This window comes from Trichechus manatus, unplaced genomic scaffold (assembly GCF_000243295.1).
Source record: "Trichechus manatus latirostris isolate Lorelei unplaced genomic scaffold, TriManLat1.0 scaffold00042, whole genome shotgun sequence".
NCBI lineage: Eukaryota > Metazoa > Chordata > Mammalia > Sirenia > Trichechidae > Trichechus > Trichechus manatus.
In genome coordinates, this window is record NW_004443978.1 from 9,948,977 (window position 1) to 9,972,313 (window position 23,337).

Genomic DNA, 23,337 nt, shown 5'->3' on the forward strand with positions numbered 1-23,337 from the left:
ATTTATAGATCCAGGGACTGCCACTATCCCATATGCACCTTTGTGCTAATGAGAAAAAGGTACCCTTTCCTCAAGACACTTGACTGCCTTCTGTTGGTAATTGATTGTAATACACTAACTTGTTAGACATTTTCTTTTACCTACCAGAAAATTGTCCTGATAAATATATCATGTCCACCATGTGAATGGTGCCCCTTTAGATGTGGTTGCTTTGTGCAGTGCACAACCTGCATAATCTTACATGGTATCCCTGCCAGGCCCCCAGGTCCACATGCAGGAGAGCATGTCAGAGAAAACGTTGGTGCCCAGTGGGTAAATCTGGATGGGGAGTGAAGTCTGTGCTCCATTGAAGGGTAGAGCTGAGAGGGTTGATATCTTCCAGGCCTCAGTCAGGACAGGGAGCATCAGGTAATTTGCTGAATTTGAGATAGTAAATGCCACGGGAATGGGGCTGGCTTCATGGATCATACTGGAAGTTGCTGGGGAAGAAAGAAGTAAGGAATGTGAGGCAAGGACTGGAAAATCCTTTTTAGTTCAACATAAAGTTTTCTAGGAGATAATTCTACTTCTGGTTAGCATTGTTTTCTATGAGCAAAATAGAGGATTCACTAAATTATATTCCTTTTTTTTATGTTTTCTGCCTTGCTCATAGCCTCGATCTGCCTGGCAGTCCCTAAATGTTCCTTTGCCTGGATCCAATGCTGGGTCTAAGAAGGACATCAGCACACAGACTGTTGGCCTTTTCTACCCATCCAGCAAGCTGCTAGCAAAGAAGGAGCTGGAACTGACTTCTCAGAAACAAAGGCGGGAGAAGATGAGTGATCATAGACCTGTCCTCACAGCCATCAGCCCAGGAAGAGGTGATGGGAAAAACTCGCTTTCTTGTCATCAGGAGGGAGCTCATTCTTTTCTAAAAACAAAACAAAACAAAATAACTTCTCTTTCTTCTTCCTTTGAGATTTTTTTTTTCCTGTGTGAAAAGTGACTTCATTTTATTGTTCTTTTTTTCAAGTAATTCTTCTGTGTTTGAATAATAGCTCTTCGTTAAGCTTCTAGTACTATGATATTTTAGCCATAGCCCTACTTCATAAATCAAATTGCACATACTGCCTTCTTGTATTATGGTAGAAATGTTGTGAGTCTGTTGCCGTTATTGCCATCTGCTGTATCTCTTTTTTTTTTTTAATAATCTATTTTATTTTTGTTGTTGTTGAGAATACACACAGCAGAACATATACCAATTCAACAGTTTCTACATGTACAATTCATGCCATTATCTCTTAATGCACTGTTATCCCTTTCCTCTGTCTCTCAAATGTACAAGTGCCAAAGTGTTCAACTTGCCCTTCTGGGGATGGGAATGACCAGATGGGCACTGCCCAATCAGAACCAACAGTGCTATTAGCGCAATATATTTTCGAAGAGAAAAAGCATTTTATTTTAAGAAATTCCAATTTATTGATTTTTTTCTTTTATACTTTGTGTGTTGTATGACATATTTAAGAAATCTGTGCCAAATCTAAGGTCACTACAATTTTATCCTTTGTTTTCTTCTAGAAGTTTTATATTTTAACTCTTACATTTAGTCTGTGATCTATTTCAAGTTAATTTTGTATATGGCTTGGGGTAAGGGTTGACATTCATTTTTCTACATATGGCTCTTTAATTGTTCCAGTATCATTTGTTGAAAATGTTGTTCTTTCTCCCAGTGAACTGCCTCAGCACTTTTGTCAAAAATCAGTTGACCATATATGTGTGGGTTAGTTTATGGACTCTAGTCTGTTCCAGTGATCTCTTTGTCTATGTTTACACCAATACTACATTGCTTAATTATTGTAGTTTTCTAATAAGTCTTGAAATCAGGTAGTGTCAGTTCTGTTCTCCTTTTTCAAAGTTGTTTTGGCTATTTCTAGGTCCTTTGTCTTTCCATATAAATTTTCAAATCAGGCTGTCAACTTCTACAAAAGAATTTTGGAATGAGCAGTAACACAACTGATGCCCCTAAATAGCACACTGACCCAAATATCAGTGAGATACTTTTCCTATAAAAATTGCTGTTTCAGAGATGCAACTCACTTCTTTTTATAGCTGTGGCATTATGTGATCTTGAAGGCATTTCTCACTCTAGTTGCAACAAACTCAAGAAACAGAGATGCAGAATAAGATTCTTAGAGGGGAAAGGTATATGGAAAGTTAGGAAGGGTGGACGCAATGATGAAGCCACATTCAATCTCTGGTAAGCCAGTATGTTTTGTCTTTTTAGAGAGCAAGTTTGGAGGGACTTTGTAATTGAAAGCAAGTGTTTAAAAGATGCTTCCAAGGCATACTGAGGAACAGTGGTAGGTGCATCCCATTTATTCCAGTTTCCAGTCAGCACATTACTAAGATCCACCATATGGCAATAGACCCATGTAGCAAAATAGACATGATCTGTGGTGGAGATTGCTGTTTGCTGCCCAGTGTCCTTTCACACCTGCTCCTTTACAAACAGAACGCTGTTTTCATTTTGGGATGGCTCTGTGCCCACTAAAAACCACATTTCCCAGCTTCCCTTTCAGTCGGGGTTGGTCAGGTGACATGATATGTGAGCAGAAGTCACTGGGGGCTTCTGGAAGAATCTTCAAGGTGGTTGACACAGCAGGAACCTGCCCCTTTTGTCTCCCCACTTTCTCTTTAATGTATTTATACCTGATGCATTGAACAAGCACAACTTGAAATGCAAGTGTATGTTTAGTTTCCCACTGACCCTGTGGGATAACCTTTCCTTGTCCCTTGCTGAGCTGTCGGCAGGCCTTGACTTTCTCCTCCCTCTGCATAATAAGAGTCCTACAGCCATTTTCATTGAGGGCAGTGGTGGTTCAGTGGCTTAATATTACTAAGATGGCAATATTCTCCAAATTTATTTACAAATTCAATTCAATCCCTATCATAATCCCAGCTGACTTCTTTGTAGAAATTGACAAGCTGGTCCTAAAATTCTTACAGAAATGCAAGGGACCCAGAATAGCCAAAGCAATCTTGATGGCTTTTCATTTATTTAGACCTTCTTCAGTTTCTTTCAACAGTTTTGTAGTTTTCAATTTTCTTTTGTTAAATTCATTCCTAAGTAATTTTTTTTTTTTTGATGCTATCATAAATGGGGAGCTCTGGTGGTGTACTGGTTAAGTATTTGGCTGCTAACCAAAATGTCGGCAGTTCGAATCCAGCAGCCGCTCCTTGGAAACCCTATGGAGCAGTTCTACTCTGTCCTATAGGGTCACTGTGAGTGGGAATCTACTCAATGGCAGTGAGTGTCATAAATAGAATTGTTTTCTTAATTTCATTTTTCAGATTTTTCACTGGCAGTGTATAGAAATACAGTTGATTTTTGTATATTGATCTTCACTGAGCCCCAGCTGTCCACAGTAGTAACTAGTTTAACATATTCTTCAGTGACTTTCCTCCTTTCCTTATCTCCCTGTCTCTACTCCATCTCTTGTGCTTCCCAGGATCACCATACAAATAAACCACCTGTCCTAAGTCTTTCTTTCAGTCTCTGCTCTTAAGGGAACCCAAACTAAGACACTCAGGCTCTTTTTTTACTTAATCTCATAACAACACATTAGGTAGGAGGTATTAGTCCTATTTTATAGGTAAGGAAAGTAAGGCTTAGGGAGATTAAGTATCTGGCTCAAGTTCACTAAGCTAATGAATGGTAGATTAAATGCGGATTTAAGTTGAAGTCTGTTTGAACTGCAATTCACATGCTCTTTCTTCTAAACCGTGCTGAGTGACCTTAAAAAAGCTACCTGATTGCTCTCAGGTGTGTGCTGAGAATGTGCTCATTGGAAAAATGATTTGATATGGATTTTCAGACTCTAATGGCCACTAGGCAAAGCAGGCTAGTAAAGACAGGAAGCTGGACCTGCAAGAACTATGGCCAAGTGGAGGGCTATGCCCTGTTGCTCCAGCCCAGCTAAGTCTGGGCAGGAAGGCAGGCCACATCTTCCAACTGTACACAAGAAAGTGGATATCCAGACTTTCATGTGAAATCTTACGAGTTTTAAATGTTGTTGTTAGTTGTCATTAAGCTGATTCTGACTCACGGAGACCCCATGTGTACAGAGTAGAACTGTTCTATAGGGTTTTCAAGGCTGTGACCTTTCAGAAGCAGATCAACAGTCCTGTCTTCTGAGGTGGCTCTGGGTGGGTTCAAACCACCAACCTTTTGGCTAGTAGCCGAGTGTTTAACTGTTTGCACCACCTAGGGACTCCATTCTGTGCTTAGTTATGTATAAAAAGAAGCTGATAACAACAATGGAATTTGACCCTGTACATAGTGGAGGTTTAGGAAGTAAAACCATCACAAAGCTTGGCAATGGAAAATAACCTCTTTGAGAATGCACGCTCCATGCTATCATTTTCTTTCTCAGCACAGAAGAATTATCCACATGGCTGAGTTTGGGTTTCTCTTCTTCCTTTAGGATACTGGAGAAAACAATTGGATCATATCTCTGCTCACCTCAGGGCTTATGCTCAGAACAACCCTGAATTCCGGACCTTAATTGCAGAACCCAGGATGGGAAAGGTGGGGAACTCTGAGATGAGTCCAGAGCACTTCTGTGTGATTGGGCTGAAATGACCCTCCCAGGGACTTTGCCTGAAATTGCACCCTTGCTTGCTTCTTTCTCTTTTCTGCACTGCTTTCCACACTTTCTTACTAGTGTCCCCTGGGAGCACATCATTTTGAGTCTTGTCTCAGGATGTACTTCTGGAGCACTTGACCTGAGACAGTAAGATTCTGAACACTTCATGCTTAGATGGCATATGTTATGGAAATTCTGATGGTCAGAGCTAAAGGACTGGAAGAGTTTAGTCCAGCCAAATTGTGCACTTAAATCATATACTATATTAACAGCAATAATAATCATTATGATTACTATTGAACAACACACTCAGTATCTGCATCATATTCATCATCTCTTGCCCTCATAACAAACCTACAAGGTAGGAGTATTACCTCTGTGGCAGTTTGACAAATGGCCACAAATTCTATGACAGTCTTCCCTTCAAAAGGTGGCGTCTATGTCCCTCCTCTTGAATCTGGGTGGGCCATGACCATTCAACTAATAGATTATGGCAGAAGTGATGCTGTGTCATATAAGGCGGTGCATCTTCCTCCTGCTGGTATACTCATCTCCAGATGCTCCCTCTTGAGAAACTCCATCTTGGAACCTAGCCACCCTGCTGTGAGAAGCCCAAGCCACACAGAGTGGTTACACGTAGGTGCTCCAATATGCTGTCCGAGCTGAACCCAGTCCTCAATTCATCCCGGCTCAGTTGTGAGGCATAGAATGATGAGACAAGATAATTCCAGCCCCCAACATCAAGCCACCCCCTCACCATTTGTGTCTTCCCAGCTGAAGCCTCAGACATGTGAGCAGAGAAGAGTCATCCCAGCTCTGCCCTGTCTGAATCCATGAGCATAAGAAAATGGGTGTTCTTTAATACCACTAAGTTTGGAAAACTGAGGCTCGGAGAGGTTTGGTGACTTGCCCAAGACTACACTGTTGGGTCTCGGGGAATTCAGGATTTGAAGCCAGGTCTGTTGGACCCCAAACCCCATGCCCTTTCTCTGGAACTACACCATCACTGTAGAGGTTACATGTAGGTGACCTTTGTGAGAGGACCTTTTCATCTGTTTGTCATGAGACTAGAAGGAACATTTTAAAATCTGCCTGTCCACTCCTCTGCTACCAAATAGGCCAACATGGAAACTCTGTTATTGTCAGGCATTGCTCAGTTTTCTTTGATGATCTACTTTGATGGTTTATAAACTCTTTGGCCTAATCCAGGATTCTGTAAACTATGGTCTGCAGGGCAAATCTAGGCTGCTGCCCAGTTTTGTAAGTAAAGTTTTATTGGATCACAGCTACACCCAATCATTCACTTATTGTCTTATGTCTGCTTTTGTGCTAAATGGCAAAGTCGAGTATTAGTAACAGAGACCATATGGCCCACAAAACCTAAAACATTTTCTATCTGTCTCTTTACCAAAAACATTTACTAACTCCTGGTTTAATCTAAATTCTTCCCACTACTTATACAAAAAGCTGTTCGACTGTGATACTTGTTCCCCAATTGCCAAGGCCCGCCTTCTATACCCTCTTAGGATTAAATTTAAAACGTATCTCTTTTTGAAAGCATAAATGTGGGTCTTGCTTTCTAATCCAGTCTGACAGTCTCTACCCTTTTATTGGATTTCATTGATAATTAATAGAATTATTGATATGGCTGGATTTGGGTCTGCCACTATGCTATTTCTTTTCTATTTATCTCATCTAGTTTTTGTCTCTCTGTCCTCTTTCCTGCCTTCTTTTGTGTTAATTAAATATTTAATTAGCATTTAACACCTCAGATTTTCTAGGTTGTTGCTCAAGTTGTGAATTCTCTTTACTACTTTTTTAAAAGCTTATCTCTGCTACTGTCCATGAAGATGGTTGTGAAGTTAGCATCAGGCTGAATTATATTAAAGTCTCAAACAAGGTAAGTAACATCTTCAGAAGTTATTCATTTGAGAATTAACTGAACTAGTAAATTGTGGCTTACAATTTATAGAAATGCTCTAATCCACAGAAAGGAGAAGTTTTGGATATTATGAAACTTGACTGTACATGAGGAATTTCATACAATTAAATAAGTAATTGAGCTAAATATCAAGGAAGGCAGCTTTCGGGCATGTAAAAATATAGTAAGAACTGGAATTATCATCCACTGTATTGGTCCTATAGTTCTCAGACTTATTAGTACTCACTGAAGTGTGATGGCATGTCTGTGATACAGTTGATTTAGGGAAAGACTGATGATAAAATGTTTGCTGATACAGGCTTTGGCCTGCTTGCCTTGTATAAAATAAATCAAACGTTGTGGCCGTGTCTCTCTTGATCTGTCCTCTTATATGGTGGCTGGAGCATTACCACAGGGCCTGTAAGTGTATGTGCAGCTTTAGTTTTATCGGACAAGAAGTCAGAATATGCAAAGGAATAATTAATGGGTTGTTACAATGGGGAAAGAAAGCAAGGAAAAGGAGGGGAGCTAACATTCATTAGGCCCTGGCTATGTGCCTTGTAAGGTTGTAAAAGTGTCTCTAAAATTAGGATAGATACAGGGCCTGGCCTGACTCAGAAAGGGGTGGGAGTATCAAATGGGATAATGCCCATGAAAGTGCTTTGAAGCCACTTCAAGCACTAAATGCTATGTTCCGAGCAGAGCCTGGGCCAGGGAGATGCTCTCAGAATAAGGGACAGAGGGAGGGAGGGAAGCACGACAAAGTGGGGAATGTGTGTGAGGACGGATTTTGAGCAGTCTAGCTTTAGCCGGATCCATGGGGAGCTCTGGAGCGTGATTAACTCCACAAAGTTGTCCCTGCGTGAGGCGAGGGGAGGAAGGGCCGTAACCTCTAGAGCAAGGCAACACTCATCTACTGAGAGCTGGTCCCTGGAGAAGAAGATCAGCTGTGAGCAGTTAGCACCTGGGTTGGATATCCTGACTGGGAAAGGGGGACTAGGTGCGGCACCGACAGCATCTAGGACACACTGTCTATCAAGCAGAGGGGGAGGAATTGTCCCCAGGTTGAATGTCTTCTTCTTTAGCCTGTGTGTCTTAGTGTCCAGGGAGCAGCAGATGATGGTGCGCATGGCCGGAGGGCAGCCGCATGGGGTGGGGCAGGATGCCACGCTGGGGAACCAGTCCAGGTGGATACAGTATGCCATGTCTGGCCCATTTCACAGCACCTGTTTTCTCTCATTTCCCTTTCACAACATCCCTTTGAGGTAGGTCATAATATTCCACTCTGCGGGTGAGGAAACCAAGACTCAGAGAAGTTAAGCAACTTATTTCTTCCAAGGTCAAGAAGGTGACAGAACCGGGATTCAAACTCTGCAGCCTGGAGACTCCCCATCCTGTCACCCTAAATCGAAGACATTGAAGGGTTTTAAGCAGGGGAGGGCTACAGTTAGTTATAAATTGTACAAAGGTGACAGGGCAGCCAGGTGGAAGGTGGGCTGGCAGAAACTTGTTGGAAAGCTGTTGGAGTGGTCCTCATGTGAAACGAGGGGCTGCAACCATAGTGACAAAGAGGAGGGGCCAGACTGAGGTGCTGTTTAAAAGGCAAAATGGACAACATGTCATGGTGAGGTGTGGAGGATGTCAGGAACGGTGTCTATGTTTCAGGCTTGACTGGGTAGATAGAGATGTCATTAACACAAGAGGAACAGGTAGATAGGGAGAGAATTCTTCCTGTTGGGACACAGCAGCCTCATCATTTGTGGTACTTGAATTTTGTCGTTGGCCAGAACCTTTACTTCAACAAGGTGGTGGATTTCAGTGACCACTTTCTGAGCAGTGTCACCGAGGGTGGTAATGGGCTGTGCCGCAGCAGATCCAGCTTGGGTGAGTTGTTCCCCTCTGGGGATTTTTAAACAATTTTAAACAATTGACAGACATGCAAGGACAACAGAGAATTGCTTAAAGTTTGCTAGCCCAACACACATCTTTGTGTCCCAGCCATTTTATTCCTCTGGCTTTCCTGAAGCCAAGGGTAAGACTCTGAAGTCCTTCACAGGACCTGGGCAGATTCATCTGGGGATGCTCTTTTGGGGCTAAAAACCGCAATCCCCTTCTACTCTAACCCTTCTCTGGTTCCTGGACTGAGGGAAACGGCTCCAGGAGTCCTTCCTGGCTAGTTTTAATTAAATAGAAGTGTCTCAAAGTGGTCTTGAATGACGTGGTAGCAGAGTAGCTCTTCACCTGTGGGGAGTGGGAGGTGGCATCATTTTAGACCTCAACGTTTTGTCATTTCAGTAAGTGACTACAGCCAGAGTACCTCAGATACCACTGAAAAAGTCAAGAGGACAAAGAACTTCAAGGCCAAAACATTTCAAGAAAAGAAAAAACAGCTTACAGTATGTGTACTCCTTGTAGCTGTCCTCTTCAGCCTGTCTATTAAATGTTTTATTTTCACATTTTTAAGGGCAGAATACTGTCTTATTTTCTGGTTTTCCTTTTTTTTTTTTTTTTAATAACAGTGTATTTTTATTTTATGGAGAGAGAATCCTCCCAAATATCTCAAGATTTCCTGAATCACCTCTGTTTCCTCTCGGGTCATTTCTGTCTGCTCTTTTTGTTCCTTCTCTTTTCTGTTTTTGGTTTGCCTCAAGTATGCAATGATCCTTGGTTGTCTGATCATGTTGACAAATGAAGAAATAGTCTGAGTAGTACAGGTGCCTGGCATGGGTGTCCAGACAAGCATGTGGCCTGTGTGTGTGGACAGGGCGTGCTGTTGGGCAGACTTCCCTGGAGGTTTTGTGGGCAGGGAACATGAAGAAAGCTATGGGGGTACCCTAAATTGTCACTGTTGAGGTGGTGGTAGTGCTGGTGGCGTGAAACACTTTAGTGTGTTTCCTTCCTGGATGGAGCTGTCCTTCTGTCTTTGCCTTCTACACTCTTCCCTGTGTCTGTTATGGTGATCTGGGCTTTGCATTCCTTCGTTCTTGAGCCCCAGTGCTCCCAATGTGCTTTATCACACAAACTACATACTTTCTGAAAAATAGTTGTCAGGATTTAAGGCAGTAGCAAAAGTCTCCTGCCCTTGTTGCATGAGTGAGAAGGGGAGGGCAAAAGCCATCTTAGCTATTCACAATAAACCTATTGCTGTTGAGTCAATTCCGATTCATAGTGACCCTAGGACAGAGTAGAACTGCCCCATAGGGTTTCCAAGGAACAGCTGGTGGATTCGAACTACTGGCTGTAGCTCTTAACCACTGTGCCACCAGGGCAATTCACGATAAACCCCTTTAATAATGCACTGATGAATTCAGCTTGCACCTAACCACTGCCTTCCTTGTTGATTAACTTTGAGCTTCTCCAGAAAACACTCATAACTCTCGTGTCCTCAGCTGGTTTTTCTTTGCCTTGATTTCCCTGTCAGTCAGATTTCATTTACTTTCAATATTCTTGGGATTCTGCAGAATTTCTGGTCCACTGATGTTACACTTTCAAAGTGTCCCAAGCTGTTAGAGTTTTCTTTTTCAAAAATATACACCATGAATAATTTCAATTGGAGCTTTGAAGAAAGGAATTGTGGATGTCCTTGTTCAAGTCCACCACCTCACTTTCTAGTTGGTCCCTTTTGGCTGCAGTATGACAAACAAATGCAATTAGGAACAAGCCCCAAAGACTTCGTCTCCTAGCCTGAGATGGAGAAGGGGTAAAATGTCAGTTCTTTTCCTCCACCTTCAGATAAGCCAAGCACTCAGATCTTCCTTAAAACCAAACCCACTGCCATCAAGTTGATTCCAACTCATAGCAACCCTATAGGACAGAGTAGAACTGCCCCGGGTTTCCAAGGATGTAAATCTTTATGGAGGCCGACTGCCACAACTTTCATCCTGAGGAGCAGCTGGTGGGTTTGAACTGCTGACCTTTTGGTTAGCAGCTGAGCGTTTTAACCACTGTGCCACCAGGGCTCCTAAAGCTTCCTTGGTGGTGCCCATATGAGCTTCTGACTTGCATCAAGATTTCTCTGAAGGCAGGGAATCTATTCTTCATCTTGTTCTTTCCCGCCACATACTTTGCATGTAATAAACACTAGTGAATCTGGATAGAAGACCTTAGAATTATTTTAACTTTTTTCTGTAGATTTTATTTGTTTTGTTGTTGTTGAGAATATACACAGCAAAACATACACCAATTCAACAGTTTCTACATGTACGATTTAGTGACATTGATTACATTCTTCGAGTTGCACAACCATTCTCACTCTCCTTCTCTGAGTTGTTCCTCCCTCATTAACATGAACCCACTGCCCCCTAAGGTTCTTATCTGATCTTTTGAGTTGCTGTTCTCAATATGATTCCGTATAGGTAGTTCTTAAAAGAGACCTTTTTTTACTAGTTAAGCTAAACCATTGTTTGGTTTTAAGATGACTTCAGGGGATATTTTTGGTTTAAGGTTTAAAGATTATCTCAGGGCAATAGTGTCAGGGGTTCATCCACCCTCCATAGCTCCAGAAGGTCTAGAGTCCATGATGACTGTAAATGCTGTTCTGCATTTCCCCCCTCTATTGATCAGAATTTTTCTATGGAATCTTTGATCAAAACTTTCAGAAATGGTAGCCGGGCACCATCCAGTTTTTCTGGACTCATGACAAAGGAGGCAGCTGTTCATGGAGGCAGTTAGCTACACATGCCATATCCTCCCCCTGTTCTTGACTCTCTTTCTTCCTCTGTTGCTCCAGGTGAGTAGAGGCTAATTGTTGTGCCTTGGATGGCCGCTTGCAAGCTTTTAAGACCCCAGACACTACACAGAGAACTAGGAGGTAGAACAGAAGCACTAAACACATTATTAGGCCAATTAACTGGAGTGTCCCATGAAACCATGACCCTAAACAGCCAAACCAAAGAACCAAATCCCATGAGGTGTTTGGTTGTACATAAGCAGCCTCAGCAGCTATTCTTTTTTGTCAATTGTTGTAAATATATCACACAACTTTTTCCAATTAAACTTTTTACGGGTGTACAACTTACAGCAATTACAGTAATTGGCTGTGCAATGCTGCCGTTAATTAATGCAATTTTTCCATCACCAATAACCCCCCTTTTTCCCCCTCACTCCTGCCCCTGGTAACTACTAATAAACTTTGGTCTCTAAATATTTGCCTGTTCTTGTCTTTTTATATGAGTGAGTCATACAATATTTGTCCTTTTGTGATGGCTTATTTCATTCAGCATAATGTCTTCAAGCTCCATTCATACTGTAACATGTATCAAGACTTAATGTATCAAGACTTCATTCCTCCTGCTGGCTGAGTAGTATTCCACTGTATGTATGTACCACATTTTTGTTTAACCATTCATCTGCTAATGGACATTTAGGTTATTTCCACCTTTTGGCTATTGTCAATAGTACTGCAATGAACACTGGTATACAAATCTCTTTTTGAGTCTCTGCTTTCAAGTCTTTTGGGTATACACCAGGAGTCATATGGTAGTTCTATTTTTAGTGTTTTAAGGAACAACCGCACTGCTCTCCACAACAGCTGTAATTATTTTGTTTTTTAATCTTAGCCATCATAGTGGGAGTGAAATGGTATCTCATTGTGGTTTTGATTTGCATCTCTCTGATGGCTAATGATAATGAGTATTTTTTCATGTGTCTGCTGGCAATTTGAATGTCCTCTTTGGTGAAATGTCTGTTCAAGTCCTTTGCCCATTTTATGATTGGGTTATTTGTGTTTTTGTTTAAGTTGTCAAAGTTTTATATATGCTTTGGTTATTAGATTCTTGTCTGATATATGGTTTTTGAAGATATTCTCCCAGTCGGTACCTTGTCTTTTCACTTTTTTGGTAAAGTCTTTTGATGAACAAAGTTTTTAACTTTTATGAGGTCCCGTTTATTTATTTGGCCTCTTGCTGTTTTAACTTTTATTGCTTGTGATTCCTATCACTCTCTACCTTCCCCTAGTTTGAAGTGTTGTTAGGAGCATAAGAGGAGTATAGTGCTCCATGAACTTAATAACAGCTTACAATTTTAGAGTCTCTACTCTCTTATTCAGTATGTGGCCTGAATCCCCCCATTGTTGTATGTCTTTGTTATCTTATTTGCATTTTGGCAGTAAGTGTCAAAAACTAAAACATTAATTCAGTCATTCAGCGATCATTTTGAGCAAATACGTACCAGGTGTGATCTAAATTTTAAAAATAAAATGTTATTCAAAGTCTGCTGAGAAGCCAGACCTAGGTCACATATGTAGAGGCCATAGCTGCAAGAGAGCCTAGAAAAGTAATGTGTAATGTGGGCACTTTCCAAATTGAGGAACCCTTTCCAAATAGGGTTCTTACATTGGGCATAAACAGTGACAAATCACCTCCAGAGTGCTCAATAAATTGGTTTCTTCTCTCCATTTCAAACAAACATTAACTAAAGAGACAAAGGTCTCAGAACTCATGAGGTTGACATCCTAGTGCAGTGTAGTACATTTCCCCCTAAAGAATGAAATTCAGCATAAACAGGGGCCCCTTACAACAGTGCTTGGTGGATTAATGATTAAAATACCTTGTTCTGAGGCACTCCGCCCGAGAGCAGGAAGGCCATAGCCTGGAGTTGGCATCTTCTTCTGAAAGGCTCAGAGTCCTTGACGGACTTCCTTATCCCCATGGCTTCCCAGGGAGCCAGGGAGGGGGTGGGTATTATTTCCACTTTAGAAACAAGGAGTGGTGGTCCCCTGACCTCCCTTCACTTAACGCTGGAATCCAGTGGCAGGAACATACTAAAAGTAATGCTTTCTGCTTTCTAGATTGCTTTCTTCAGTTTTTCAGCCACCAGCACTTTGAAAGTCTTTAAATATAAAGATGAGTTTAGATTTAATCTGAGAATTATCTCATCAAAATAATTTTATAGCACTTTGAAAATGTAAATGATAATACATTCTTTAGGTTTCTAATGATAATTGTGACTTTTCCTTTCTAAACAAGAGGTCAGCTTTATTGATTTTCTTCTTGGGTAAGCACATTTTCTGAGCTGTCATATTCAGGCTGCCACTGAACACTCTACAAAGTATTTTAGGGTTCAGCTGGTAGCTTTGCCTAGAAATATTCATAATAAAACTAGTGTGGGGCTTCTCATTGCCTCCCTGTCCTTAAGAATTTAAAACATCATCAGTGTGGTGTCCTTCCCAAGTCAGGGCTTCCGAGATCAGCAAGAGTTACATTACCAGTTACCAGTTGCCATAGAGTTAACTCTGCTCATGGTGATCCCTGGTATATCAGAGTAGAACTATGCTTCATAGGGTTTTCAGTGGCTGATTTTTTTTGGAAATAGATTGCCAGGCCTTTCTTCTAAGACACCTCTGGGTGGGCTCCAACCTTGCGGTTAGCAGCTCAGCACATTAACTGTCTGCATCACCCAGAGATGCTCAGATTGCTGCTACATGTTGAAGACCACACACATGCACACACACATTCATACGCACACACATTCATACTCACACTCATGCTTGCCTGTCCCTGTGGCTCAGAACACAACTGAGAATGTGGCTGTATCCTTGGTGAGGAAACATTTGCCTAGTGGATTGGCCGTGGGCAAGTGAGACTTGACTGTAAACCTATTTTGAGACCATAGAAATGACCACATTCTGTAATTCTCCAGCCTCAAAACAGACACCTGCTAAAGGAAGTCGGACCTGCAGGGGAAGGAAGAGTCTCTGTAATTGAAGAGCTGCTTGATGAAGTGAGTGTACCCAAAAGCACGGGTCTCTGAGGATTTTCAGACCTGCGTTGCACTTACATCTCTTCCAGGTGGAAGTTTCGTTCAATAGTGTTGTGAAAATTATAGTGCCATTTAATATTTAGAAATGTTTGAGAATGAATGAAATGAATAGTCAAGGGCATTATATTGTTACTTGTTACTAGTTTTTATAGCAAAGAAAATAGGCAGAAAAGTGGGCCCAAGTAACATGTATAAAGATGGATCTAATTCTTGGTCTGTGACCCATGTGATCGATCCCATGCAACCTTGGGCCTGGGATTCCTAAAGAAGTAAGGTTGTCAGGGGTATCTGTGCCTCCTGATGTGGGGAGCAGCTTTTTCGCCCAGGGGATTTGGCAGCTCTGTTCACTATAGGTGGAGTCTTAGGGTTTCCCTCAATGAGATGGATTGACGTAATAGCCACAACAATGGACTTGAACGTATCAACAATCGTGAAGACAGTGCAGGAATGGGCAATGCTTTGTTCTGTTATGCAGAAGGTCACCAAGAGTCAGAGTCAATTCAACAGCAAATAATAACAACATAGGGTTTCTGTTTCTCTTCTCCTTTGATCTAAAAGCAGTTTAGTTCCATAAGAACTTTAACTGTGAACCGCAACACACTGTTTTTTACACGTAATAGGATGGTGATTGGCTGCTGTAGGGTGCAGGGGTTTGTGGCGAGATTTTCCTTCTCCATATGCTGCAGGGGGCGGATCCCAACTGCAGTGATAACGAAGACCGGCCTGTTATCACCGTGGCTGTTATGAACAAGCACCACGCAGCAATTCCGATTCTCGTGCATCGAGGAGCACACGTCGACCAGCAGTCGGGACTGTAAGTGAAGGTGTTGAAAGGAGAGTTCTGGCCGTGTCGCAGGCAGCTAGTCGCTCTCGGGGCTTCGCTGCAGCAGAATCAGTCTGCACATACCTGTTCAGTTAGAAACACCTAAGAACCATTTTCATCCATTTCAACCTACATAAGAGGCTTATTTGTTTCTGATTTCCAAATTTGAGTAAGACAAAAGAATTGACTATTGTTTTACCAAGATTTTAGTAGCTTTTATAAATGACGATACATTTTGTTAATTCGGGAATTTACATTGTTGTGGGGCAGACAAATCCTTGGCCCTTGGGATGTTAAGAAATACTTTCATCATGATTTCTGAACTGTTAGGATGTACTAAGAGAAGAAGGGCCCCAGTTGTTCCCTGTGGAAATATGCTTATGAAGTTGACGTAGAAAGAAAACATTGTGTGGTTATTTCTGGGTTCTTACACCACTGGGGAGGAGGCTAGTACATCTGAGTTCACCACTACCTCCTGGGGCCTGGGTTCCCCAGCTGAGAGCAGGGAGAGGCATCAGTCATGTTGGATGTTTTGTTCCTTACTTTTCCAGCCTTGGCTCTGTCCTGCCTCCTGACCTTTCCCAGCTTTGTGATTTTATTGTTCTTTTGCAAATTACTTTGGAAACCTGGGGCGGAAAGTTCCTTAAGTGTGGGCCATTCAGGTTTCAGGTGAATAACTGCTTATATCCTGCTGACCAAGTCGTTGAAATAGTCTTCCAGTGATATCTCAGATATCTGTCACTACCGCCTCCTAACTATTACTGAGACAAGGTAGGGCGGGCCAGTGAGAGGTGGTGCTGAGTATGTCAGCACTGCAGGGGCTAGGATTTAGATAGTTTTACTTCTGTTTTTCCTTGTTTTGAAATTTTCTCCAGAGTTTTTATGCAAAATACATACCTATTCATTTTTCTATGTTCAGTTTTTTATAAGTTTTTGCCCAATAGGACAGCTATATTGGTAGATACTACCATCTCTCACTCCCTTTCTTTAGTTTTATCTTTATAGCAGAATGTTTGATATGTTGGAGTAAAGATTTGATGGCAGGAGTTTACTTTCTCAAGTTTCTTAGGGTTCACGTTCATCATACTGTCAACTCCTTCACCATTCCACAAGAATGACTGTTAAATTGTCATCATTATTAATAAAAATGATGTTGCCTTGTTTTATGTTAAGATATACTTTATATTTTTATAATCCAGACAACCTTTGCTTATAACATTTAGGTATAATGTTTTGTGGTTGTTACAAAGACCCCTTGAGCATATTTTGAATTGATGCTTAAGTATGATGAGTCCCGACTTCCTGAAAAGTCGGGCTAAGAGGATGAAGGTACTCAGGACATCAGACAAATTATCTGTCTTGCTTTGACGTCCCTCAGTTTCCATATTTGCTTCATCACCACTCTACAAATTTACATGTATCCACACATGATCTCATTGCATTTCTACGGGTCTGACATTGTGGTTATACCCGTCTGTCCACCTTGTGCATAATAGCCCTTTGTTACTCCCAGTATGTTATCACAGTTACTATTAGCTTTATTTAGCTCACGCATGTAAAGATGGAAAGAAAGCTAGATTGGAGGCCCTCCCCCAGAAGAGAGCACAGAGATCTTTTCGTCCTTTCCAGTGTATACCAAAGGAGGAAAGTGAATGTTTTCACTGAGAGCCAAATTCTGCTGAGTCTGGTTTATATATGTTAGTTTCAAGTGTTTAGACCTGGATCAACCTGGCCTATGCCCCATCGCTGGGCTTCTGTAGATCAGGAACACAACCTTGAGGCTCAATCCATTTTATTGCAAAGCTGTTCAGAGGTCTGGCATTCCTGGAGAAGGGGCTCAGCAAGTTTTTCCTTAGCAAACAAGGATTACAATGCTCTCTCTTACCCCAAGCAAAGAGAAGCAGGCTAAGTGGTCTCCACACAAGATAACTTCCATTAAGTAGTGAGGGGGGTGGGGGGCGGTGACAGAGAGCCCTTCAGTAGTGTTTCTGGTTCCCATGTTTGTGTCATTCCTACCAGAATGACATATTCAACAGAAAGGGAGATGCTATGGAGAAATACACATCCTCCTCCAAAGCTGATACCTCTTACTGGCAGACTACAGAAACAGATTCAAGGTCTCCATGAGGAGAGTAACAAAGAGAAGTGGGCTGTTAGCTTTTGGATAATAGATGCCCATCTTCACTTCACTGGAATCAGTGATGTGTCTCTAGGTGAGAACATTGTTCCCTTTGGAAATAAGCCCTCTAGACCCGCAGAGCATAGGGTCGCGGGGACAGGAGGCAAAAATTTTGTGGGTGGATCACTAGGGGTAATAGTGAGTGGTGCCACTCCCATTTCCACCCCTTGATTCCTGGACCAATGAATCCTGGCTGTGGGAGAAACAGCACCATATATTGGATGATGGTTTAGAGCATATACAGCCTCCTGGAGAGCATTGCCCCAACCCTGAAAAGTATTGCCACCTAGCTGGCACTGTAATTGTGTCTTTAGAAGGCCATTCTATCATTCTAGCAAGCCAGCTACTTCGGGATGATGGGGAACATGGTTGTTGTTGTTAGTTGCTGTCAAGTTGGTTCTGACTAATAGCGACCCTATGTACAACAGAATGAAACACTGCCTGGTCCTACACCATCCTCACAATCGTTGTTATGCTTGAGCCCACTGTTGCAGCCACTGTGTCAATCCATCTTGTTGAGGGTCTTCCTGTTTTTTGCTGACCATCTACTTTAACAAGCATGATGTCCTTCTCCAGGGACTGGTCCCTCCTGATAACATGTCCGAAGTATGTGAAACGAAGTCTTGCCCTCCTAGCTTCTAAGGAGCATTCTCTCTGTACTTCTTCCAAGATAGATTTGTTCATTCTTCTGGCAGTCTATGCTATATTCACTATTCTTCACCAACACCATAATTCAAAGGCATCAATTCTTCTTCAGTCTTCCTTATGCATTGTCCAGCTTTCGCATGCATATGAGGTGATTGAAAACACCATGGCTTGGGTCAGGAACACCTTCGTCCTTAAAGTGACATCTTTGCTTTTCAACACTTTAAAAGAGGTCTTTTGCAGCAGATTTGCCTAATGCAATGCATTGTTTGATTTCTTGACTGCTGCTTCCATGGGCATTGATTGTGGATCCAAGTAAAATGAAATCCTTGACAACTTCAATATTTTCTCCGTTTATTATGGCATTGCTTATTGGTCCAGTTGTGAGGATTTTTGTTTTCTTTGTGTTGAGGTGTAATCCATACCGAAGGCTGTGGTCTTTGATCTTCATCAATAAGTGCTTCAAGTCCTCTTCACTTTCAGCAAGCAAGGTTGTGTCATCTGCATAACGCAGGTTGTTAGTGAGTCTTCCTCCGATCCTGATGCCCCATTCTTCTTCATATAGGCCAGCTTCTCAGATTATTTGCTCAGCATACAGATTGAATAAGTATGGTGAAAGGATACAACCCCGACGCACACCTTTCCTGATTTTAAACCAGGCAGTATCCCCTTGTTCTGTTCGAATGACTGCCTCTTGGTCTATTACAGGTTCCTCATGAGCACAGTCAAGTGTTCTGGAGTTCCCATTCTTTGCAGCGTTATCCATAATTTGTTACAATCCATGTAGTTGAATGCCTTTGCATAGTCAATGAAACACAGGTAATGTGTTCCTGGTATTCTCTGCTTTCTGCCATGATCCATCTGATATCAGCAATGGTATCCCTCATTCTACTACCTCTTCTGAATCCGGCTTCGATTTCTGGCAGTTCCCTGTCAATATACAGTTGCAGCTGCTTTTGAATGATCTTCAGCAAAATTTTGCTTGCGTGAGATATTGATGATATTGTTTGATAATTTCTGCATTTTGGTTGGATCACCTTTCTTTGAAATGGACACAAATATGGCTCTCTTCCAAATGTTGGCCAGGTAGTTGTCTTCCAAATTTCTTGGCATATACCAGGGAGCACCTCCAGTGTTGCATCTGTTTGTTGAAACATCTCCATTGGTATTCAGTCAATTCCTGGAGCTTTGTTTTTCACCAGTGCCTTCAGTGCAGCTTAGACTTCTTCCTTCAGTACCATCAGTTCTTGATCATATGCTACCTTCTGAAATGGTTGAACATCGACCAGTTCTTTTTGGTACAGTGACTCTGTGTATTCCTTCCACCTTCTTTTGATGTTTCTTGCATCGTTCAGTATTTTCCCAGTAGAATCCTTCAGTATTGTAATTTGAGGCTTGAATTTTTTTCTTCATTTCTTTCGGCTTGTGAAATGCTGATGGTGTTCTTCCTTTTGGTTTTCTAAATCCAGATCTTTGCACATTTCATAATAATACTTTGTCTTCTTGAGCTGCCCTTTGAACTCTTCTCTTCAGCTCCTTTATTTCATCATTTCTTCTATTTGCTTTAGCTACTGTGCATTCAAGAACAAGTTTCAGAATCTGTTTTGACATCCATTTTGATCTTTTCTTTTTTTTCCTGTCTTTTTAATGACCTCTTGCTTTCTTCATGTATGATGTTCTTGATGTCATTCTACAACTTATCTGGTCTTTGGTCATTAGTGTTCAATGTGCCAAATCTATTCTTGTGATGGTTTCTAAATTCAGGTAGGATATACTCAAGGTCGTATACTGGCTCTCATGGACCTTCTCTCTCTCTCTCTCTATATATATATATATATATATATATATATGCAGAGAAAGAGAGAGGTATTCATCTCTAGGAAATAGCTCACATGGTTGTAGAGGTTGACAAGTCCCAAGTCTGTGGGTCAGGCATCAGGCTGGAGGCTTCTCCTGACTCATATAGCTGTAGGGGCTGATGAACCCAAGATCAGCAGGTCAGACAGCAGGCTGCTGGCTCACAGGCTGCAGAAGCTGACAAATCCCAAGATCAGCAGGCAGTATGGCAGGCAGCTGTCTCAAGTCCCAAGAACCAGAGGTCAGATGATGACAAGCCAGATGCAAGATCTAGAGCAAGCAAGTGAGCTTTGCCAAAATGTCCATATATGTATTGGATGCAGGCCACACCCCCAAAGAAACTCCCCCTATAACTGATTGGCTGATCACATCAGATCATATCATGGAGGATGACTACATCATTTCATAACTGCCAAACCACTGAGAATCATGGCCCAGCCAATTTGGCACACAACCTTACCCATTACAGTCTCTCATGCTGTCATTGGCTCTATACTTCACCACACATGATGTCCTCCTCTAACAACTGACCCCTCCTGATGACATGTCCAAAGCAAGCGAGTCAGAATTTTTGGAAGTAGATCGCTATGCCTTTCTTCCTAGTCTGTCTTAGTCTGGAAGCTCCACTGAAATGTGTCCACTATGGGTGACCCTGCTGATATTTGAAATACTTGTTGTATAGCTCCCAGCATCACAGCAACATACAAGCCACCACAGTAGTACAGATGAATTAACAAATGGGTGGTCATAGCATAGCCCATGAGAATTCTATGGCAAATTCTTGTTCCTTTGTTTGTGACCTGTCTGTTCTTTCTGGAAGTGTTATCCTTGATGTTCTAAAATTTCACAAGTGTATTTTTCAAAATGGTGTTTTCATTCACCTAGTTGGCGCTTTCACTGTGAAAAGTCTACAGCTCAGGGAAAATTTCTTCTTTTATCCTTTTGGTATTTTCTCCCCTCCAATTTTTCTATTCTCTCTTTCTAGAACTCCTGTTAGTTGAATGGTAGACCTCCTGAATTTATCCCCCATGTCTGTCTTTTTCTTTTTTCGTATTTTCCATCTCGCATTTTCTTTTTTAGATTTTAAGGTGTTTTCCTCTGATCTTTTTGTTTTTTTATTAAACTTTAGATGAAGGTTTACAGAACAAACTAGCTTCTCATTAAACAGTTAGTACATGTATTGTTTTATAACATTGGTTAACAACCCCATGACACGTCAGTACTCTCCCTTCTCAACCTTGGGTTCCCTATACCAGTTTTCCTGTCCTCTCCTGCCTTCTAGACCTTGCCCCTGGGCTGGTGTGCCCTTTAGTCTTGTTTTATCCTATGAGTCTGCCTAATCTTTGGCTGAAAGGTGAACCTCTGGAGTGACTTCATTACTGGGCTAAAAGTGTTTCCGGGGCCATACTCTTGGGGTTTCTCCAGTTTCTGTCAAGCCAGTAAGTCTGGTCTTTTTTTTAGTTAGAATTTTGCTCTACATTTTTCTCCAGCTCTGTCCAGGACCCTCTATTGTTATCCCTGTTAGAGCAGTTAGTGGTGGTGGCCGAGCACCATCTAGTTGTACTGGACTCAGTCTGGTGGAGACTGTGGTAGTTGTGGTCCAGTAGTCCTTTGGACTGATCTTTCCATTGTATCTTGTTTTCTTCATTCTTCCTTGCTCCCGAAGGGGTGAGGCCAGTGGAGTATCTTAGATGGCAACTCACAGGCTTTTAAGACCCCAGATGCTACTCACCAAAGTAGAATGGAGAACATTTTCTTTATAAACTATGTTATGCCAGTTGAGCTAGATGTTCCCTGAGACCACGGTCCCGACAGCCCTCAGCCCAGTAATTCAGTCCCTAAGGGAGTTTGGATTTGTCCATGGAGCTTCCATGACCTTACCCTGAACACGTTGTGCTGGCTTCCCCAGTACTGTGTACTGTCTTACCCTTCACCAAAGTTACCACTTATCTATTGTCTATGTAGTGTTTTTCCACCCCACCCTTCCCGTCCCTCGTAACCATCAAAGATTGTTTCTTTTTGAGTGTAAACCTTTTCATGAGTTTTTATAGTAGTGGTCTCATACAGTATTTGTCCTTTTGTGATTGACATTTCACTCAGCATAATGCACTCCATATTAATCCATGTTGTTAGAAGCTTTGCAGATTCATGATTGTTCTTTATCGTAGTGTAGTATTGCATTGTATGTACCATAGTTTGTTTATCCATTCATCTATTAATGGGCATCCAGGTTGTTTCCATCTTTTTGCTATTGTGAACAATGCTGCAGTGAACATGAGTGTGCATATGTCTGTTCATGTGATGGCTCTTACTTCTCTAGGATATATTCCTAGGAGTGGGATTGCTGGATCATATGGTATTTCTATTTCTAGCTTTCTCAGGAAGCACCAAATCATTTTCCAAAATGGTTGTACCATTTTGCATTCCCACCAGAAGCATAAGAGTTTCAATCTCCCTGCAGCCTCTCCAACATTTGTTATTTTCTGGTTTTTTGATTCGTGCCAGTAATGCTGGGGTAAGATGGTATCTCATTGTGGTTTTGATTTGCATTTCTCTAATGGCTAGTGATGGCGAGCATTTCCTTGTGTGTCTATTAGCCACCTGAATGCCTTCTTTGGTGAAGTCTCTATTCATTTCATTTGCCCGTTTTTAAACTGGATTAGTTATCTTTTTGTTGTAGAGGTGTTGGATTTTCCTGTAGATTTTAGAGATTAGACCTCTGTCAGATTTGTAATAGCCAAAAATTTTTTCGCAATCCGTAGGTTCTCATTTTACTCTTTTGGTGAAGTCTTTTAATGAGCATAAGTGTTTACTTTTTAGAAGATCCCAGTTACTAGCTTACCTTCTGGAATTTGTATGTTGTTAGTTATGGTTTGTATCCTGTTAATACTGTGTATTAGGGTCTCTAGCATTGATCCTATTTTTTCTTCTACGATCTTTATAGCTTTTGGTTTTATGTTTAGGTCTTTGATCCATTTTGAATTAGTTTTCGTGAATGGTGTGAAGTATAGGCCCGTTTCATTGTTTAGCAAATGAACATCCAATTTTGCCAGCACCATTTGTTAAAAAGACTGTTCGCCATTTGATGGACTTTGGGCCCTTGTCAAAGATCAGGTGACAGTAGGTGGATGGATTTACATCTGGGTTCTCAATTCTGTTCCACTGGTCAATGTATCTGTCGTTATACCAGTACCAGGCTGTTTTGACTACCGTAGCTGTGTAGTAGGTTCAGAGGTCAGGTTGTGTGAGTCCTCCAACTTTATTCTTCTTCTTCTTTACTTATGTGGGGCGTCTTTCCTTTCTATATAGAGTTAATGACTAGTTTTTCCATCTCTTTAAAGAATGCTATTGGTCTTTGTATCAGGATTGCATTGTAGTTGTAGATTGCTTTGGATAGAGTTGTCATTTTCACAATGTTGAGTTTACCTATCCATGAGCATGGTATGTTTTTCCATTTCTGTAGATTGCTTTTGGTTTCTTGCAGTAGTGTTTTGTAGTTTTCTTTCTTTAGGTCTTTTACATCCCTGGT

The 23,337-nt window shown here is 41.5% G+C and overlaps 1 protein-coding gene across 2 annotated transcripts in view; it reads left to right on the forward strand.

Annotated features, from left to right (window-relative positions):
- The window catches only part of DZANK1 (double zinc ribbon and ankyrin repeat domains 1), a 134,750-nt gene that overhangs the window by 97,886 nt on the left and 13,527 nt on the right, over positions 1-23,337 (forward strand). For both annotated transcript variants that reach the window (XM_023731409.1, XM_023731408.1), the window contains exons 13-19: positions 671-860; positions 4,464-4,567; positions 6,451-6,525; positions 8,334-8,430; positions 8,842-8,942; positions 14,185-14,265; positions 14,991-15,118. In XM_023731409.1, coding sequence (XP_023587177.1) covers positions 671-860; positions 4,464-4,567; positions 6,451-6,525; positions 8,334-8,430; positions 8,842-8,942; positions 14,185-14,265; positions 14,991-15,118 — 776 coding nt within the window. The remainder of the gene's footprint in view (positions 1-670; positions 861-4,463; positions 4,568-6,450; positions 6,526-8,333; positions 8,431-8,841; positions 8,943-14,184; positions 14,266-14,990; positions 15,119-23,337) is intronic.